Raw genomic sequence first — 20,846 nt, 5'->3', positions numbered from 1 at the left:
GCTGTGTCCCCAGCTCTGAGAACTGTGCCTAGTGGACTAGCGGACACTCAGTAAATATCTGTTGAATTAATGAGTGAATGAATATCTGCTGAACCTGGGAGATGAGGAAATAGTGGGGTCAGACCAAAACACCGAAACACCTGCGAGCATCCTTATTAGGCAAGGTTGCTACAACATGAGAGCCTTGCCTCTCTGCTCCTGCTTTGGGCTCTGAAATAAGTCTATAAATATGGGTTGAGTATATGCCATCCTTGGGGATTTGGTTCACTATACTCTTTATCATTACAAAATGTGCTATCTGGATTCTACTAGACGGGCTAGTGTACTGATTGATCAACATGTTTATCTGGCTGTTTGGGGCTGGGGACAGTCTATGTTTGTAGCAGACTAGAGTGTGATGTGGCAGGGAAAACAGTAGTCTAAGAGTGAAAAACAGGAGTTCTGAGTTCTAGTCCTCTGCCCCTAACTCGCTGTGTGGTCTTGGGCAAACTGGGTAGCTATTCTGGGTCTCATTTCATTTGTTGATCTCAGTGATCTTCAAGGTCCCTTTCAGCGGTTATTATAGATCCATTGATGAGTTACTTGATTAATGTATGTCTCCTCTACTGGTAAGCTCCCTGAGAACGGGGTGAGTCTATATTTGTCCACCTAGTTCATAATGCCCAGTACTTGCAGGTACTAGTATTTGCTGAGTGAGCAAATCCCTGTGAAAGCCAGATGGTGATCTTAGCCTCATCAGCCTGTGCTCTGCATAAGTCACAGGGACATGGATGTGGTCACAGAGACCTGGCCTGTAAGAGACCTCCAATCACACAAGGAAGAGCAGGATACTGGCTGTGCTCGCCCCCTACCCCCAGGGCATACAGAAGGTGCATAATTCATTAAGGTGAAGACCGTGACAGTACACAGGGGAGAACCCAAGCTGGCACTGGGCCATCAGGCCTGTGGTTTGAAAAAGCATGGATCTGGAGATCAGAGACCTACATTTGAATCTCAGAGCTGCTATTTTCTAGCTTTATGACTTATCGTGTAAGTTATTTACTTCTCTTAGCTTCAGCCTCTTCAGCTGGAAAATGAAGACAGAACTGTCTGCCTCTCAGGATGACTGTGAAGATTAGAGGAGATGATGTATATCGGGTGCCTTCCCAGCATCTGTATGAGAAATGTGCTCAGTAAATGGAAGCCTCTTTGTCTGGTTCTGCCCTCCTGACCCGCCCCCGCCCCATGAGGTTTCTAACAATGCCTGCTTCCCCAGAGAACCAGACTAAGTTTGTTACCAGCTCATGGCAGTGCCCTGGCCAGCCCGGCTGAGGGGAATAAAGATTGGGATAAAAAGTGTTTCTCAAAATATCTACCTTCAGAAATATAGATTTTCTTCTTTTGCTTCCAGTTTGCTTAATGAGATTTGGAGATTTCTGACTTGCTATGGCTAGAGAGCAAAAGGTGATATTTTGTAAATAAAATTTAACAACACTATCTTTTGAATGTGCTGAGATTTATCACTGAACAAGTCTGAACTTTGCTTGTCTCTCTTTTTGGCTGCCTTTGTCTCTCCTTCCACCTTGCTCCCCCCCCCACCCCTCCCTGGTAGAGTGAATTCTACTCCTGTTCTTGCCCTGCCTCCTCCGCTCTCCCCACCATACTAATCTACTACATATGGCCATCTTTCTTCTGGAAAACAAATTCTGCTGCTAGGCAACCAGAACACAAAATTGCTGTGGTTGACATGATTCTTATTAGTGATAGCAACTGCAGAAGTGCCGCCATGACGGCATGCCACATGTATGCTCACTGCGTCTGTCCCCAGCTAGACAGACCTTTCCAGAAAGTGGGATGGGGTGGATTCTTGGTAGAAAATTAATGGCCTCAGCACTCAACAGAGAGTATTTATAAATCACTGTATATCAACAGCCTGCTTTAGAATCATTTTATTAGAACACATTCATGAAAGTGACATACGGAAAAAAGACAGCAGCAATTCTCAGTCATGCAAATGCCCGTGTTAAGGTTCTCCATTGGATTAAGTTCAAGTACAAAGACAGTCCTTTCCTGAGCCAGGTGCAATTCCAGGGAGTGACACTGTGAATTGGGCGCGTGTTTCCTCCACAAAGTTCAGAACACTGAACAAGTCCCATCCTCACAACAAGATTGCGAGGTACATGGAAGTGTAAACTTTCAGGATTTTAAAGACCCCTTTACCCAGCCCTCCCCCATAACCCAGCTGGAGGAAGTAAGCCCAACGTGGGGCCCTCTTAGAAATATGGTTTAGTCTATTGAAAATAAAGCAGTGGGCCTTAAAAAATTAGAAAATGAGTATATATATATACATATATATATATATGTAGGTAATGGAATCCTCTTTGCCTCTTTCTTGCCTTGGTGTGGGGTTTCCAGGAAACTCTGTTAGGGGATGGGGCTCTCTTGAGTGTCTTGGAAGCTGGAGGGCTTTTTAAACTTTTAACTTTTTATTATGAAAAATTGCAAACACATACAAAAGTGGAGAGATGGTATAATGAATGCCCATGAACTGACCATCTAGTCTCAACAGTTACCAACATGCAGCCAGTTTGTTTCATTTATTTCTTCTCCCTCTTCCCATCCCCCACCCCCCACAGGATAATTTGGGAGTCAGGAGGGTGGTCTTTGAACCACAGTGAGGTTAGAGGAGCCAGAAAATTCCGACAAAACCTGGGCAGGCTGACAGAGAGAGAACACTGGTTGGGGACATGGTTGGGCCAATGTTCAGGAACCGCTAGAGTTAACCCTCCTCTTCTCTACCATAAACTACCCCTTATTCCTCCTCCCTCTTTCTCATGATGTGGGGGAGGAGGGCTAGATTAGAATGATGGGTTTTCCAGGTCAGGAGCCACTGACAATAGAAATGTTCAATCTGGACAAAAACTCCAGAGATAAGTATGTCCCTTGGATGAGCATGCCCACTCACGTGGCAGACGCCCGGGGCGAAGAGGACCTGGGGTGCCTGGTGTTTGGATTGGGAGTCAGGGGGAGTGGCTTGGGTCATGGGGCCTCTCACAGATCCCTACCGTCCCACCATTTTCAGCTTTGGAGAGAAGCTCAGCAACCTCGAATCGCACCTGGTAGAGAAGCAGGGAGCCCGAGGGGCAAGCCCATGGCCCAGGGGGGCAGATTTTGCCTGGAACATGTTGCCCTCTGAGCAAAGGCTGTACCCCACACCAGCCCTGCCAGAGCAGTCTCAAGAGAGGTGGGTGATGGGAGTCCAGGTGGGAGGTCCCAACGGCGGCACGGCTAACCCGGTGAGCTGCAGGGACAAGTCCCAGGCTGCGCGCTAAACGTAAGTGGAGAAAGGATCTCCAGGTCCCAGGTGCCACCGAGGAGCAAGGTTGCCATCCTGTTAAGAAAAGGGCCGGGGCTCTGTGATTTGCATATGACTTTGCAAAAATCTGCACGAGATCCCGTAGCCCTTTATAGAAAACAGAGTTAAATCATCAGTGCAACCTACTGTATTTCTAGCAACCCAATGCACAGAGTGCAACCTGGCAGGTACACCACCATTTTTTTAGAAGAGGAAATGGAGGGAACACAGTGCTGTGTAGGACATTCCTTGGTCTGAAGGTTCAGAAGAAGCCAACCAAGTCCAGGATCCAGATGAGGATCGCTGACTGGCCACTTTCACTAACTCTGGCAGGGCTCAAATCCATACACTTTTCCTCGCATTAGATGCTCGTTGAGCAGTCCTGTGGTTTCCCAACATCCCACACATAAAAGCAGGAGGAGAGCCAGGAAGAATATAAAGAGAGATGCGTTAAATATGAAGTCCTAGTGACAGCGATCATTAGTGTTTATTTCATACCCTTCTGTTTTGTTTCTTTGTTTCAACTCTTTTAGGATCCCTGTGCCCTGCCAGCAAGTCTCACTATGACTTTCATTTGGGGGGAAAGAAACTGAGAAAAGTTTAACCATTTATGTAGCACGTCTTTGGCAGTAAGTGACCTAAAATTCCTGATTTCAAGTATCTCCAGGGTTCATGACATGTGGTAATCTATGATTTTTCCAAGGCATGTGGTTGGTTTGTGAGGCCAGATGGCTGGCTGAAGGAGTGGATCAATGAGTGAATGAGGGAGCCTTCCAGAGACCCAGCTTCCATATTCCAGTGTGGCCACACCTACTCTACTCAGACACCAGAAGCAATGGAATCGTTTCTTTAATAAAGGCCCCTCAAAGAAAGTCAACTTCTAGTGCTATTGGAGGTGTGAAATATTCTAAAAAGCAATGGCTCAGCCAAGAGAAAAGTCCAAGGTAAATTAAAGAGTATGATCTCATATTTGACTGTGGCTCAGGTTATGATGCTAAAGGTTCCATCATACTTGCCATATAGAAATGAGAAAACAATCTCAAACTCCCTTAGTAAGAACTCCAGCCAGCCAAAAACTGTTCGTTAGGGAAAGAAAACACTTTAGCATCAAGGTAAAATGGCAGTTACTCTGAGCTGTGAGGAAGATAGGGGATACTTAGAATTCAGAAAGGAGAGGAGATTCTGAAGAAAGCCAGGAGCTGTACACATGCATTTGTGAAGTAACTCATAGAAGGTGCTGGTGACCACAGAGTTCATCTTTACGAAGGCAAAGGGTCTTAGGAATTTTATATACATTACATTAATAGGGAGGTGGGGCAGAGGGGTGGTATCTGCTGTCCTGATTAGTTAGTTCCCCACACTATAAGTTACTGTCATTACCAGTTTAATGAATAGATGTGCTATAAGATCTGGAGAATTTAGTGGCAGAATTTAACGGTTTTATAGATGCTGACTTTGACATTTTATTCTTTACACAGTTCTTAAAATTCTGAAGGGAGAGACAGTTTTTAAAAATATTTTTATTGTCATTATTATTATTAATAGCTAATATTTGTTGAGTGTTTAGCACATGCTAGGCAAAGAGCTGAGTGTCTGGCTTGCATCATTTCATGTATTTTGCACCACAACGTTATGGGGTAGGTAATACCATTACCTCCATTTTGCAGACTGAAGCCCTGAGAGGCCCTGCCCAGGATCATACAACTGGCAAGTGAAGGGGGTGAGATCTGTACTGTGGTTGGTTTGATTCCAAGGCTGTCCTTAACCACTGTGCTACGGTGGCTCCTGCAAAGGAGAATTGATCTTCCTAAGTGATGTCTGGATGTTTGTGGATTCCCAAGGTCTTGGAAAGCATCTCACGTATTTTGTGGATCCATCTTATCCTCAAGGACCTATCTAGAAGAGGTTTGGGTCACTTCTATATACATATATATATATATATATATATATATATATATATATATATATATATACCTCCATTAGGTCTTGCAGAAGAATTTTTACCCCCTTTTAAACCTCAAGTTATAATTGTCTCTGTGCACCTGCACATCTGTCTGCTGGTTTGATGTGTGAGACATCTAAGAAATAAATGCATGTAGGCAAACTGAATGCTTGTTCTCTAAAACCCTGAGAAAATACAGACACACTCATATAGGAGGCTATTATTTTACATAGCCCAGTTGGTAACTTCATGAAAGAGTAGTGAACACCAATGCATAGCTCTTAACTTCAAAAATGACAGCCATTCATAATCTCTTTGAGATGATTTTCTAAGAATCATCATTAAAAAGAACTAATAAGAAAAGTTTAAATGAAAGTGTGGGGAGGGGGAAAGGCCATTAAATTTGTTTGAGATGATAATTATTTCTATTATTTAGAAAATATCTCTCAGCTTGGAATTCATATATATGTTCCACATCCAATCACCCTATACCTTTCGCATTTCAATTCAGTAGGCCAGGGTAGGGCCTGTAGTTAGCTTTTAGATATATTTCCCTCATAATTCTGTGGGATGCCTGGTTTGGAATCCTCGGCACACTCCATCGCTGGAAAACCTGAGTGTTGTAGTGTTTGAACTGCATTTTCACATCCGACAGCACACACTGTCCGGAAGTACTTGTCTTTGGCATTTTCCATAAGGGGCAAGAATCAGTGAGACCCACTTCAGTAGAGCAGTAGCTTTTATTAACCAGACCTCCTCATTATTCTTTTATCTTTAAGGAGGGTCCTATGTTGATATTTCCCCTATCTTCCACTATTCAGGTATAGACACCCTTTTTATAAATACTTTATATAATACAATGTAGGCTCCATTCAAATACTAGACACTCATGACATGAGCTTTCTGAACTACCGGAGATGTTCTGCAGACCCTGGGTGCATAAGAGACATCATTGGACATCCAGTGGTATAATAATAGCCACAAATGGGGAACATATTTATATATTATAGATTTAAATCCTTTCTTGGTCCATAAAGAATTTGAGACAACTATTTGGCAATATGTTTTTAAGTGCACCTCCAGTTGGCTGTATCTTCTGATGTTTCTCTCTGATGGACTGGAAAGCCAGTGAATCAGAAGTATGCCTGAATTACTACTCCCATGGTTAAGACATAATAAAGAGCCTCTTCCACATTCCTGACTCATGCCTTGTTCTGCTACCCAGTGAGCGATTGACACATGGGATATAGGGAACATGGAATGTTCTTGGTATTTTAATGCAGGTGTGTTTTACTCAGATGATCAAGGGGGAAATGATAGGACTTAGACCATTTGGGTAAAATGTTACTTTGTGTGCTTTGGCTTGACTTATCCAATTGTTTCCCTTAGTGAGCTTGTCCAGTGGAAGGCAGTGTGCATAGTGGACACCAGCAAGACTTGGGTTCATATCTATGTTCTGCCACGTTCTGGTTGTGTGACCTTGGGCAAGTTATTGAACCTCTTAGAGTGGCATGTTCCTCATCTGCAAAATGAGGATAATGATACTTACCTTGAAGAATTGTTGTGAGGACCAAATGAAAGATTATGCATAAAATGCCAGGCTCATATTAAGAGTTCAGCAAGAGAGGCAGTTGTCATTGTGAGCTGTTTATGCTCTGAATGGCTTCCTTAGCAGGCAGCCTCTGTGCTTTCCCTGGCCTTCCCAATTGTAGCAGGGACTTCTTAGAGAGGGGCTATATCTCCCCCATTAGATGGGGCAGCAGGGGGCGGGGGTATTATCCTTGATGGGGACTTTATGTGCCCTCTTGTTTCCATTATACACAGGGAACTCTGCAAATACTATGTTAACTGGTTTAAAAGAGCCTGTCTCTACCCCCAAATTTCAATGTAGAGCCCAGACTGGACATTTTCCTTGATGTAGCCATCAGAATCACAAACTGCGATACAGAGTAGTAAAAATATTGAATCGTGCATACAGGAAAGATATAAACACCAGAAAGTATATTTTTACTTCAGCTCTTTTTTTAAGGATTGATTTTGTGACTTTCTTATGTGTTCTTTCTTGCTTTCTACTCTGCCTGAAGGGTCTCCTTTTGGCTTCTAGATGTCTGCTGCTCATGCGGACCCCAGGGTTCCTTATCTAGGATGCTGTTAGGAGCTACCGAGAAGGACCAACTGGCCTGGAAGGTGGCACAGAGTTACGCCCTGCTGTGCTCCCTCCCAAGTGACAGGCCAGGCTCTCCCCACCTCAGGAAGGCCACCCCCGTGAAAGAAATCAGTCACAGGAAGGAGGAGTTCATCCCCCTGTTTTTCTTCTTTCTGCTTTTCCCTCTGCTCAGGGAACCCTCTGAGAGCACCATGGAACCAGGAAGTGTGGGAGAAACATCCTTGAAAATATTGGTTTCATGTAATTATTTTTTTTGTTTCAAGTTCAGAAAGTTTAGAAATTGCCTCTTTCCCAAGAATTCTTATCAGAAAACATTCCCTCTACACTTAGACTGTGGGAGTTGAAGGGAGAGAGGGAGGTGAGGGGCCGGGGAAGAGCTGGGGCTTGACCTAATGATGAATCTCGTGTTCGAAACCTTGCTGCCCACGCAGGGTAACCAGTTTCCTTCCTGGAGGCTCTCTGTGTCTTCCTAACCTGGGTCCCAATATCCCCACGCTAAGTCACTCTGAAACCCCTCTGGAATTACAGGGGCTTAAAATCAAACTTGAAACATGTCTGCTTTCTGTCTCTCACACTGTGTATCTCTTCATAGAATCTCCTCATGAACTTGAAAGTGTAATTTCAGCTCTTCCTTACCTTTTCCATGCTTCACTAAATAGCTGCATTCGGGGGGAAACCCTGATGAACTCATTCCCTCGTCACCCCCAACTGCCCACCCCCTGAATTTTCCTTCTCTTTCCTTTCACTGTCCAAGGTTCCTGTCCTTCACAACCAAAGTTTCCAGCTCCTCAGCTCGCAACCTTGGCCCATTCTACACATCAGCCCAAATTCACTCTCTGGTCACTTTCCCTCCTCTCAAGATACTGAGACATCGATCACCCTGTTTCCTACCGGGCACCTGCTTGTCCCTTGTCTTAGGTTCATGCTGAGGGTGGACCTAAGCAACCATTTAATAATCATGTTCTTTCCTGTCCTTTAAAAATAACATCTAGTAGGGTTTTCTTTGTTAATAAAAGTAATTTTCTTATAGAAAATTTGGAAAAAGCCACCATCCAGAAATAACCACTATTTACGTTTTGGTGTATTTCCTTCATATATACATACATGCACACATATATGTATATACATATATATGTACATATGCATACATAAGCACAATACACACATATATACATGTACACATTTGTTTTTTATGTTTAACACAGAAAAATTAGTCTCTCATGTTTAGAAGGAAAAGGAAGACTCCCAAGCAGGTAGGAAGAAAAGGAATTACATGCTGCAGCTCAGGTAGGCTCTTCACCTGTGCCCCCCACAGCCATGAGTTTTTGGAGCCCATGACATAATGGTTTACAATGGCCTGATGGCCAGAAAATATGTTCAAGATATCCCTGCCTCCCAGACCACGTCGATGAATATTTCCTAGAGAGTGTATGGGAAACACATTCAGAGACACACAATTCATCAATATACAAAAACAGAAGTTATACACATAAAACATATTATTCAAACAAGTATTTCTGAGCATGTCTATGAATGTCTAACTGTGTGGCAGTGTACTGAACACAGCAGAAGGTATCCCACGTGAACCTTGTTTTTATGGATCTCGGGACTCAGTTGCTGATGTAAAAACCAGCCCAAAGGAAACAAAAGGGAACCGGAAGAAGATGCTGTCTCACAAAGTGCTAAGGGAAGGGACTCCAGAAATCATTCCAATAATGAAGAAAACTTGTTTCAACAACACTTTTCCTGTATCCACCAGTACAGAGAAATAGTTTTGGAAACATAGTGATGTCTGTGATAGGTTGGTAAACAAAGGCGATTATTATTTAAAAGGTCATTATATTTTAGTGAAGAGAGTCACACAGATAATCTACCAGAAAACATATAAACATATATTAGAGGAGAGGTTTGCAGACAGTAAGGAACCCAGAAAAGGGGCAGGGCTAGGGGGTAAGGGGCCTGTGTATCAGGAGGCTGTAAGTCCTAGAGAATGTTCTTGTGGTTTGGGAGACATGTGTCTCCTCTTAAAGCTGCCAGGGATAGACTTTATATATCCCATGAAAATCTAGAGTCAGGGTGAAGACTATGCAATCACCGCAATGATTCATTGCAACACGATTTCAGGAAAGGGATCAAGAATGAAGGAGAGCCAAGATGCCTTAAAGGTACAGTTGTAGATGCGGGTTAAGAAAAGATTGTCTGGGAGATGGTAGGGGATGCGTTCAGTTTCAGGTCTGCCAAAGAGAGCGCGTGAGTCACCCAAGTGCAGTTCGGCCGCAGACAGTTGGAAACATAGCACTATCGACCCGAGTGTGAGAGATAAGGGCTAGAAACAGAGATTTCTCAACTCATTGTTAAGGGTGCAACTTTATGCTAAACAACATGGCAAATACTATGTAAAACACCTAACATATGACCTGGATGTTAAACAATGATATTTGACTTGTTTGAGGTGGGGGAGGGGACAGGAGAGGGGGCAATGCTTGTGCTCAGAGGTGTGGTGGGAGAAGTAGTGAGCATTAGCATGAAGGAGGCATGAGTCAGGCTGGCAGTGATGGGTGGGCCAGATGTGATTACACAAGTCAGTAAGCATTACTGGTGGACACAGCAGGAGCAAAGCATGACATGGCTGGGGGCATTCGACTGCCATTATTTATTATGTGCTAGATGCTGTCGCAGACAGTAGAGATGGGAGCATCATTAGGACTGAGACAAGATTGTCAAGGAACTCACAATGTAACATGGGAGAAAGACACATAGGCAACCCATTATGTGATAAGTGTAATTAGGCTGAAACATATAAATTGCCAGGATTCACCCATTTTGGATACACAAAAATGGCAGTTTCATATGATTTAATCGGAAGCAGATGCATTATAGCATATATGACAGTAAAGGTCTCTAAAGGATATGTTGGAGGGAAAACTTTATAAACATCTGTACTTGATCCTTAGTGAATGTGCTACTGAGGCTTTTAGCTGACAAGTGAGACATTGAAGGAATAGTTTGAGGAGGATGAATCTGGTATCAGAAGAAAAGATAAGACACAGGAGCAAAATCCCAGAAAGCAGGGAGGTTACTGAAAGAATTTCAGCAAAGGGTAACCAAGGCCCAGCAGAGTGGTGTGACAGATATTTTGAGGGACTCGTTCTCAGGACTTAGCAACAGACTGGCTGTCAGGGAATATGCCGAGAATGGACCCAAAGATAAAACATGGGTATTTGGGAAAATCATATTGTTCTGCCCCAAATGGGGAAGTCAAACCACGTTACTAGTTTGAGAGAAAAAGAAATAATTTTCTGAGACTGAGACTGAGGAAAAGTCGGACATCAAACTGGAAACACACAGGTGACCAGTTATAATAACGGTGCCCGGCACTAACAGTGTTCATTATGTGTCCACTTGGTCTCAAATTTGCTTATTGGTTTTCTGGTTCCTCAGTAGAACTTCAGATGGGTGGGGACTGGCCTGTTTTGTTTCAGTGCTGCATCTCCATTCTGGAACAGTGCCCGGCACGTGGTGGGTGAGTAAATTAAAGTGAAAACTGCCATTAGGAGTAAAGTCACTTCAGAGCTATAATCTTGGCATTTTTGTCATGGACATCAGAATCGAAGCAACAAAAACCATGGCTGGAGGTGGCGGGGTGATGTAGAGAAAGAAGAATCATGAGCAGAAGTTCAAATGTGGCTCTCACTGGAGCATGAGGGGACAACATGTGGTAGATGGCAGCGTGGCAGGCAGTGGTTGACGACATGTGGGAGAGGAGGTGTTGAAGTGATATACTCCAGCGGGTATAAAGGATGAGATTTAGAGGGTTGTGATGGGTGGGTTAGCATTAGACTCTTTCTGAGACTAGAGAAAGAATGACAGAGTAAAATGACAGTGATGCATCTAGGTGCAGATGAAAGTCACCGCCATGCAAACAAACAAACAAACAAAACCCCCAAACCAACAGTGTTTCTTGGATGTTAATGAATAACGTCTAAATTCCTTTGAATGGTGTCCAGTGTCTTCCATGATCTGAGCCAAGCAATCCTTCTGGTCTTAATCTCCCACAGCTCACCTCACAGACCCAGAACTTCAACCAGACATATATCTCCCCTGCAAGCCCCAAACCCATCCTATTTTCCCCTTTCTCCCTTACCTGCTCTTACTGTTTCATCCACGTAGTATGACCTTTCTCTGCGCCCCACCCCTGCCTCCACAGTGCTGCCTGGATAAATTCTACCCACTTAGTAAAGTCTAATGCTAAAGCTTCTCTGATCCTCCCAAACTAGGATTTTTAGTTTCTTAATTACATTTGGTTTCAATTTCCAGATCTCTCTCTTACCCACAATGCCAAACACGTTACCTTGTGTTTATTTGTTATTCAGTTATTCCTTGAACAAATATTTACTGAGCACCTTCTAGGAGTCAGTACTTTGCTGGATTCGGTGATGCAATGGGGGTATAAAACAGACATCCCTCCATTCTCACGGACTGAAAGTCTAGCATAGGAGGCAGTCATATAACCACACAAACGCTTATGGCCACAGCGGCAGGTACTGAGAAATAACAGTACAGAGTGTTGTGAGAGATGTGGCTTGGGGAGGGGACTTGGGCAGTGGATTAGGACAGGATAAAATCAGAAAGAAAAGAGGACAAAAGGGGTGGAGTGTGGCATGGGAGGAGAGATGATCTTCCAGACAGAGAAAACACAGGCCCTGTCTACAGGTCTTAGGATGGGAAGAAACCTGGGACATTCAAGGAAGGCCAGGTACAGGCTGCAAGGCAGAATACAGGAGGAAAAGAGTGGTTCTCATGAGGCCAGAGAAGTGGGCCGAGGCCAGACCATGCAGCCACATAGGTCATGGTGAAGATTTTGACATTCAGCCTCAGAACAAAGAGACACTATTGAAGGGCTTAAGGCCATAAAGTGATGTGGACAGCTTGTCCACTGGGGGCGCCTGGCTGGCTCAGTTAGTTGAGCGTCCAACTTTGGCTCAGGTCATGTTCTCGCAGTCTGTGAGTTCAAGCCTTGTGTCAGGCTCTGTGCTGACAGTGCAGAGCCTGGAGCCTGCTTCAGATTCTGTGTCTCCCTCTCTCTCTGCCCTTCCCCCACTCATGCTCTGTCTCTCTCTCAAAAATAAATAAACATAAAAAAAATTAAAACAAACAAAAAGAAAAACAGATCACACTGCCTGCAGAGTGGAGAAGGGAGTGGAGGGAGGTAAGCGTGAAGGCCCGGGGAACAGTGGGGAGGCTCTGCCCATAGGCCACATGTGGTAGGACACCGGCTCACACTACAGTGAATGACGCAGATAAGAAGTGTAGCCCTCAGTCTTTTTGGGGTCAATCTCTAGGACTGAGAAAAGTTGAGTCTCACCAATCATTCCGCTAATGTAAACCCCCGTCAGCATCACCTCAGGTCCCCAGAACCCCTGGGAAATGTGCCTGGTGGGATAATCAAGTTTTCTGAATAGCTAAACACCAGCACTTTATCTCCCCGATTTAGCCATCCTTATGGATATCTTTATATCTCTAACTTCTAAAACAGAATACAGTGAGCATAATTTTCCCTTCTGTTTACAATATAAATACCACCATGATGAATAATTATGGTGTAGTGCAGAATATAAGGGGGTCCTCAGATATGCTCAGTCATGATGAAATCTTGGTACCCTCACTGAAGAGAACCAAACTGTTGGGAGTTTTAATGCACCCATCAGCTTTTGCTCTCAGAGCTTTTCTGCTTCCTCTCTTGCTGACAGTAGCTCAGCCTTTGTGGCTATTGGTGGGTCTAGACAGAAGGAACTTTCTCTTTTTCTGATTTTCTAAGTAATACCTAAGTAACTAGATGGCCGAGATGGTAAGAATTACATACCAAATCAGGATTCAAGAGGCTTTCCTGTGAGCATACGTGTTTAGTTTTGCTACGTGAAGACTTCTATGTCTTGGATCTGTTTGTTGGAAGCTGAGTTCCAAATCCAATATATTAATTACCTTTTTTATTTTATTTTATTTTATTTTTTTATAATTTTTTTTTCCAACGTTTATTTATTTTTGGGATAGAGAGAGACAGAGCATGAATGGGGGAGGGGCAGAGAGAGAGGGAGACACAGAATTGGAAACAGGCTCCAGGCTCTGAGCCATCAGCCCAGAGCCTGACGCGGGGCTTGAACTCACGGACCGCGAGATCGTGACCTGGCTGAAGTCGGACGCTTAACCGACTGCGCCACCCAGGCGCCCCAGTTACCTTTTATCCTAACACACTTCATTGCTTTAGCTGTGTTACCTGTCATATAATGTAGGACAACAGACAGATACCTTCAAAAGTCAAGCAGTTCTTATTCTTTCATTAAAATAGAGGAGGGATGCTTAGGGATTGACAGAAACCCGCATTAAAAATAAAGTTTCCGTGTTGCTATACTATTCTGAGGAGAAATAAGTGGTGAATTATATTTGAAAATACTAAATGTAGGAAACGTCTCATATGACATCACATGAACCTCTAACTTACAAATATATTGACTTCAAAATGTCAAATTTTATGTTTATCAAGACAGAATAAAGAGAGTAGAAAGATGAGCCACAGAATGAGAACAGACATTTACCGCATATATAACCAATAAGGGACTAATATCTAGAATGTATGAAGAACTCTTAAAAATGCAGACAAGAAACCCCTAGACAACTCACTAGATACATGGATGGGCAGGAGGCTTGAACAGGGCATCAAGAAAAAAAAAAAAAAAAAAAAAGAAAACCCAAAGCCCCATTAAGGACATGAAAAAGTATCCAACCTCATTAATGCTTAGGGAAATGCAAATTAAAACCATAAGCAGATACTACCATATACCCACCAGACCTGCAAAAATTTTGAAGTCTGACAGTATCAGGTATAGGCTAGTGTACAGAGCAATCGAAACTCTCATATATACTGGTAGGAGTGTCCATTTGGCACCAGCATTTTGAAAAATAGTTCACATCATCTAGTAAAGTTGAAGGTATAGACAGAGATATACCCTATCACTCAGTAAGTCCTTTTTTGTTCACCTAGAAATTCCTTTACACTGTAGGGAAGCTCAAGCAAGTGTGCCCAAGCATACAGATACAAGAATATTTATAGCAGTATTGCTCCAGCAGCCCCAAATATCCCATGCACAGAATGGATAAATTGTGGTATAGTCATATAATGGAATACTACATAACAACTAAATGAATGAATGATACACATCAGCATGGATGAATTCCATAAAAATCACACACACACACACACACACAAACATGCAATATAATTCCAGTCATATGAAATTTAAGAACAGCTGCATTGAAACTATATTGCTTAGGGACACATACAAAGGAGGTAAAAATATGAATAAAAGTAAGGATAGTATTATCACGAATGTTACGAGAATGATTACCTCTAAGGGAGAAGAACAGGGTTGTGACCAGGAAGGGACACACAGGGGGCTTCTGGAAAGCTGGCAATGTCCTGCCTTTCTGACCAGCATGGTTATTTCCTGTATGTTCACTTTATAATTGTCCATTCAATTGTCTAGGAGTTTGTATGCATTTTTAGCATATGTATTTTACTTTAAAAAAAAAAAAGTTTACTTATTTATTTATTTTGAGAGAGAGTACAAGTGGGGGAGGGGCAGAGAGAGAGAGAGCAGGAGACAGAGAATCCGAAGCAGGCTCCAGGCTCCAAGCTGTCAGCACAGAGCCTGATGTGGGGCTCTAATTCATGAAGTGTGAAATCATGACCTGAGCTGAAGTCAGACACTTAACTCACTGAGCCACCCCCAGGTGCCCTTGTATTTTACTATAAAAATTTTTTTTAAAGTTTAATGTAAACCAAATACTTTTAATTAGGAATGTATTTTATCCATAGAAACGAAAGTATAATTAACATTAATGAGACAAACCCAGAAGTCTCATTTGGGTAACAGTATAAACACTGGACATTTCAATAAAAATAAAAGAAACTAATATTATCAGTTAAACAAAACACACAGGGCAATAATGAATAAGGATTATTTTTACAGTATCTGATATCAGCTTGGAAAAGATTAAAATATCGATGCTACACTAAATTGCAAGATTGTGGGGACTCTTAAATTCAACTGATGGGAGTATGGACTGGTACAACATTCACACAGAGCAATCTGACAATGGCTATCAAAATTTTAAATGTAAATCCTTTTGATGTAGTAGTTGTACTTCTAGGAAGTTACCCTATTAATATACTCATAATTCACAAGTGTGAGAAACTATATCTATACACAGCTACTAATTACAGCCTTGTTTGTAATGGCAAAAGATTGGAAATATCTCATTTACCCATCAACAGAGAACTAGTTAAATAACCTATGGTACCATAAGTAATGGAATACTGCATAATCATCAAAAAGAATGAAGCAGCATTACATGACTCACTGTATAATTACCCAAATTTGTTACATGGAAAAAGTGAAAAATTGTACTTATTGTATGCAACTACTTGTTTAAACTTTTTAAAAGATATTTATTTTTGAGAGAAAGAGAGAGAAAGAAATGGAGTGTGAGCGGAGGAAAAGCAGAGAGGGAGGAAGACACAGAATCTGAAGCAAGCTCCAGGCTCTGAGCTGTCAGCACAGAGCCCGACACAGGGCTCAAGCTCACAGACTGCAAGATCATGACCTGAGCCAAAGTCACATGATTCACCAACTAAGCCACCTATGTACCCTTAAACATTTTTAAGAAGAATAAATAAATATGAGCCTTCATGTTTTTAAAGAGCCTTCATGTTTTGAAACATGTGGGTTTAAAAGTTCACTACTTTAAAAGTTCATCTTAAGAATCTTGAATGCATAGCTTTAAGGAAAATCAGGTTTGATTGAATTATTATGAGGAAGTGTAAGAAGATTTTGGTAAAGATTCTATTTTTCTGAACAGTTCCTATCAGAGCTAATAGCCCATTTAAAAAAAAAAAGCCAAATTCCACATCAAAACCAAGTAATTCTTTTGATACAGATGTATCAGTAGTACTTCTCTTCTACATATTGTCCCTGATGAGAATAACTTATTTGTGTATCAAAACTGATACAAAGGAGGAGAAACAGATAGAAAGATGAACCTTACGGTGAAGCTCAAATTTCACTTTTGGTGTAGAAGCCATCCCCTTCCCGGGGGTAAGTTTGTTGCACAAAGTGGGTATGCTTCTGTTACAAAACCTAGCATACAGTATGGTAAGTCTTTCTAATTTCTCAGCTAGTTTGCAAAGCAACTGGCATAAAGGAAGTGCAAAGTACAATGGTCCCTTTCATAAATACATGAAACATGCCCATAGTCACCGGGTTTGGCATCACATATAAGACACCTGGGGTGTGAAAGGACAGAGGTTGTTGTTAGGTATCAGGAACCTCCATGGTATCTTGTCAACAGCGGACACTCAGTAGCATTCCATTGAATAAAAGAATGAAATCAGTATACCAATATATTTGAAATAATTTTCTATTCTACCTCTAGCTAATTTCATTCTTCTCTGTTAACTGATCTTTTTTACTTGGTCATGTGTTAATGGTTGTGCCAACTAGTTTGCTCTTTAAATAACACAACCAACCTAGTGGTTTGGACTTCACGTTCCTGTTAGAAGCACTGTCTTGAGTTAAATTTTTTTTTTTAACATTTATTCATGTTCGAGAGACAGAGATAGAGCGCGAGCAGGCGAGGAGCAGAGAGAAAGGGAGACACAGAATCTGAAGCAGGTTCCAGGCTCTGAGCTGTCAACACAGAGCCCCACATGAGGCTCGAACCCACAAACTGTGAAGTCATGACCTGAGCCAAAGTTGGAGGCTTAACCTAGTGAGACACCCAGATGCCTCAGAAGCACTGTCTTGAGTTTAAATGTTAGAGAACATATCCTAAAAATCTCCCTCTTTGGGGATTTTTCAAAAATTTTTTTCATGAATGCAATAAAGTTTCATGTGGAAAAGGCATAAAAATTGTGACTTTTTCGGGGTTACATGTAGGTGCAGTGGGGCAGAGTGGGGAGCTGGACTCTGCATTACACATTTCAGATTCCACAATTTGAAGCACCTCCTTTAAACAAACCTTTTCCCACTCCTCATACCCTCACATTCTTTTTTTTAAAAATGAGAATACTTCTCTTTTACGAACAACTTCCTTCCAATATTCCTAACTGTTTCATGAGATAGACAAAATTTAAAAGTATTTGGGGGTTAGGTTGAATACTTCCTCCTCTTTTCTCTTTGTCTAGAATGTCTGTCTTCCTGCCATGAGTGTAACCTTCTCTAATCAGGAGTGTGCTGAACGCAATCAGGGCCAAAAGATAATAGTGTTGTGTGTGTGTGTGTGGGGGGGTGTAATCTGGCATTCTGATCTGCAATGGTTATGAATCAGAGAACTGAAAATTGCAGGACTACCTCCAAGTGTTCCCAAGTGATATTTTTAAAAGGATTGCTGAGTTCTTTTTAGATAAAAGCCCCAAAGGTGTCAGTCACAGATACACATATAGAGATAGAGGTTAAAACAAAAGTCAGTTCCAATGCATTATAAATGCCTTAAAATTGAGCATATTTAGGCTGCCAATCAGCAGGAAAGAGAGACAGGTTGAAGCAGGAAACCAAGGTATTTTCTTTTGTTCACTGCTATATCCTCTGTGTCTAGAACTGTGCCTGCCATATAGTAGAGCTCAAGAAGTGGTCGATGAATCCGTGACATAAAAGGTGGCATCCATCAAAATCCCAAGGAAAAGAAGATAGTGAATTTTTAATCTCCCTGGTGCTCACTAAAATCAAGTCTTCCAGTGCATGCAAGTCAGTAATAGCAAGTAGCAAATGACACTTGTTAAACCCCATTCCTGCAGCTGAAATGACACCATTTGGCAGGAGACCAGAGACAGACATAGTAAAAGGTGGAGACTTTCTTTCCCTTCGGTGCATCATGAAGTTCAGAGGGGATATAAGCCCTTGCCATTGGTACGGGGTGAGAGCACTGTGTACGGGACACTCACTAAGCAGTCCACAGCCAGCATCAGCAGGGGCCAGGCAGAACAGAGGCTCTCTCCCGAGCTTGTCGTGAGTGCATACATCTCTCTGCAATTACCAATTTCAAACAGAACCAGGTAGAGCGTTAAAAAAGGCTGGTAGGTGAACCTTTCTGAACTCAGAAGACTCAATTTTAAGCCCTTGTGTATGGGGAGGCTGAAAACTGACCACTGGCCCTGATACACAGAGGTGGCTTCTCCAGCACAGCCAGGGCCCATTCTGCACAGCACGTGGTGGGGGAAGAATGGAAAGCCCGACTGCTGGGGGCAAGAGTCTGCCTGCAAGGAGGGAAAGGACATCTATCCTGGGTCCTGTGTGCACAGTTCTGCATCTTCTTCTAGCAGGTTTCTTTCAACAGGCAGAGGTATCGGGGCAGAAACAGGCTGCTCCCATCAGAAGGCAACTGCTGCTCACTGCCCCCTGGGAGAGGCCCTGAGCCAAAGTCACGTCCTCGCTGTTGCTCCTTGTAGAGAGCCACCACGGAGGACATTCAAACTTACTTCTCTTGACAAGGACCTGCTTTTTGGCCTCACCTCACCCCAGTGCCAGAAATCCCAAGACCCATGCACACGCGTTATGCAGACAGGTGGGCAGTAGCTGTTGAGCAGCGAGGAAGTGACACTGAGCTTCCAGGCAGGTAAACTCTGAGCAAGCATGTCCCATCTAAGCTCAAGATCAAGAAACAGGGTAACACTGATGCACTTGCTATCCAACAGGCTTTTCCCAAGAATCCTACGTTGTGGCCACAGGTAACCGGTGTCCAGCTTTACAGCACAGTGAGCATAGACAGAGGCAGCTCCAGCTGAGGCACAAACCCCACTCAAAGCCCCCTTCACCTGCCCCGTCCATTCTAGTCTCACTGCTGTAGCTGCAGATGTTCATTCCAGCAACATTTCTGCCTGAATTTTCTGAGAGTTCACTTTCATACCCACCAGGATTGCTTACCCCCAGACACCATACTCCTGGTGTCACTTCTAGTCCTCCAGGAGCTCAACTTTTTAAGAACAATACTCACAGCCTGTTTCCCCTACCGTTCGCTTTAATAAGGCATTCAGTCTTCTTGCTTTGTACTAAAAGAACCTTTTAACTGACACAGAAGAAAAAAAGGGTCAGTGATACACCAAGAGGTCTGTGCAGAACTCTCCAGGAAAATCCTTGCCCTGAGAGCTGCCACTTCTCTCTCTGCCCCCAGACCCCCAAGCGGGGTGCCATCCCCTCACTCATGCCTCTCCTCCCGAGCACAATATGTCCAGTGGGAGACATACTCACTTGGGTCTTGTTTGCCTTGGACTGTCGCCAGCTAATCCACTTTAACATTTTGGCTTGCTCTCAAATTTGCTTTCTCTTTCCACCAAAATTTTTAAAAACAGAGTTCATATTTGTGCCAAGCCACAGCAGGACTCACTGCTCCCGGGCAGCTTGGAGGCAGGGATCAGTCACATCTCCGCGCTCACTGCCAAGCTCTCAGAGCCCAACCAAGTATTTGCCTTGAGAGGCCTGAAGACTCTGCCTGGGGCAGAATCACTCCCCGACCAAGGCCACTACAGGAGTCACAAGTTCTTGGTATCAAAGAGTCTGTGATAGGCATTCGTACTTGGGAAGTTCTCTTTCCCCACTTTGCCACATGCCAGCCCTGGAGGCACTGGACTGGGCTGGAAAATCACTTTGTAATTTACTTGGGCCAGCACAGATGGGCATGGCCAGGGCAGGGTGTTGGAGAAGGGGGTAACAATAGTGTTTGGTTTTTGCTTACAAGGTTCTACAAGTTGAGGAATCAGGGTTACTCTAAAAGTACTGTTTTTAACCCTATTTATTTATTTATTTTTTTTTTTATTAAAAAAATTTTTTTTTAACGTTTATTTATTTTTGAGAGACAGAGACAGAGCATGAGTGGGGAGGGGCAGAGAGAGAGGGAGACACAGAATCCAAAGCAGGATCCAGACTCTGAACTGTCAGCACAGAGCCCGACGCGGGGCTCGAACTCACGGACCGCGAGATCATGACCTGAGCCGAAGTCGGACACTTAACCGACTGAGCCTCCCAGGCGCCCCTAACCCAATTTATTTAATAGGCAGGAGATTGAGTTGGATTTCAGTGTTAGGTGTGTCATTAACTGGTTTTGTGACTCTGAGCAAGTCACTTCGTTTCTTTTAAACACGTCCGTGAAGGCAGAGGGACAGATGGTCTCTAAAGCTCCTTTCTTCCCTAAGCTTCTATTTCCAAGTTCCAAACTCACCTGGATCAGATCTGGCCTCTGGCCACCCCTGCAGCTATCACACGTAGACCTGATCTACCGGCAAATCACCTTTTGCAGTTTCCCTATTTCTGTAACAGATGCTCGGGCACTGCTGCCTCTAGAACCAGAAAGATTCC

General features: G+C 43.1%; 1 protein-coding gene across 20 annotated transcripts in view; it reads right to left on the bottom strand.

The window, feature by feature from the left end:
- KALRN (kalirin RhoGEF kinase) overlaps positions 1–20,846 on the bottom strand; it is a 673,147-nt gene that overhangs the window by 188,469 nt on the left and 463,832 nt on the right. For 6 of the 20 annotated variants that reach the window (XM_040484754.1, XM_040484756.1, XM_040484759.1 and 3 more), the window contains exon 34: positions 1,913–3,370. The exons of the other annotated variants lie outside the window; for them this stretch is intronic. In XM_040484754.1, coding sequence (XP_040340688.1) covers positions 3,308–3,370 — 63 coding nt within the window. In that variant the 3' untranslated portion in view covers positions 1,913–3,307. Of the gene's footprint in view, positions 1–1,912; positions 3,371–20,846 lie in introns of those variants that run through there. 20 annotated transcript variants of the gene reach the window in all.

The sequence above is a fragment of the Herpailurus yagouaroundi genome, unplaced genomic scaffold (genome assembly GCF_014898765.1).
Source record: "Herpailurus yagouaroundi ecotype Mexico unplaced genomic scaffold, PumYag 162, whole genome shotgun sequence".
NCBI lineage: Eukaryota > Metazoa > Chordata > Mammalia > Carnivora > Felidae > Herpailurus > Herpailurus yagouaroundi.
The sequence above is the reverse complement of the archived record's forward strand: the minus strand, read 5'-3'. Positions and strand labels throughout refer to the sequence as shown.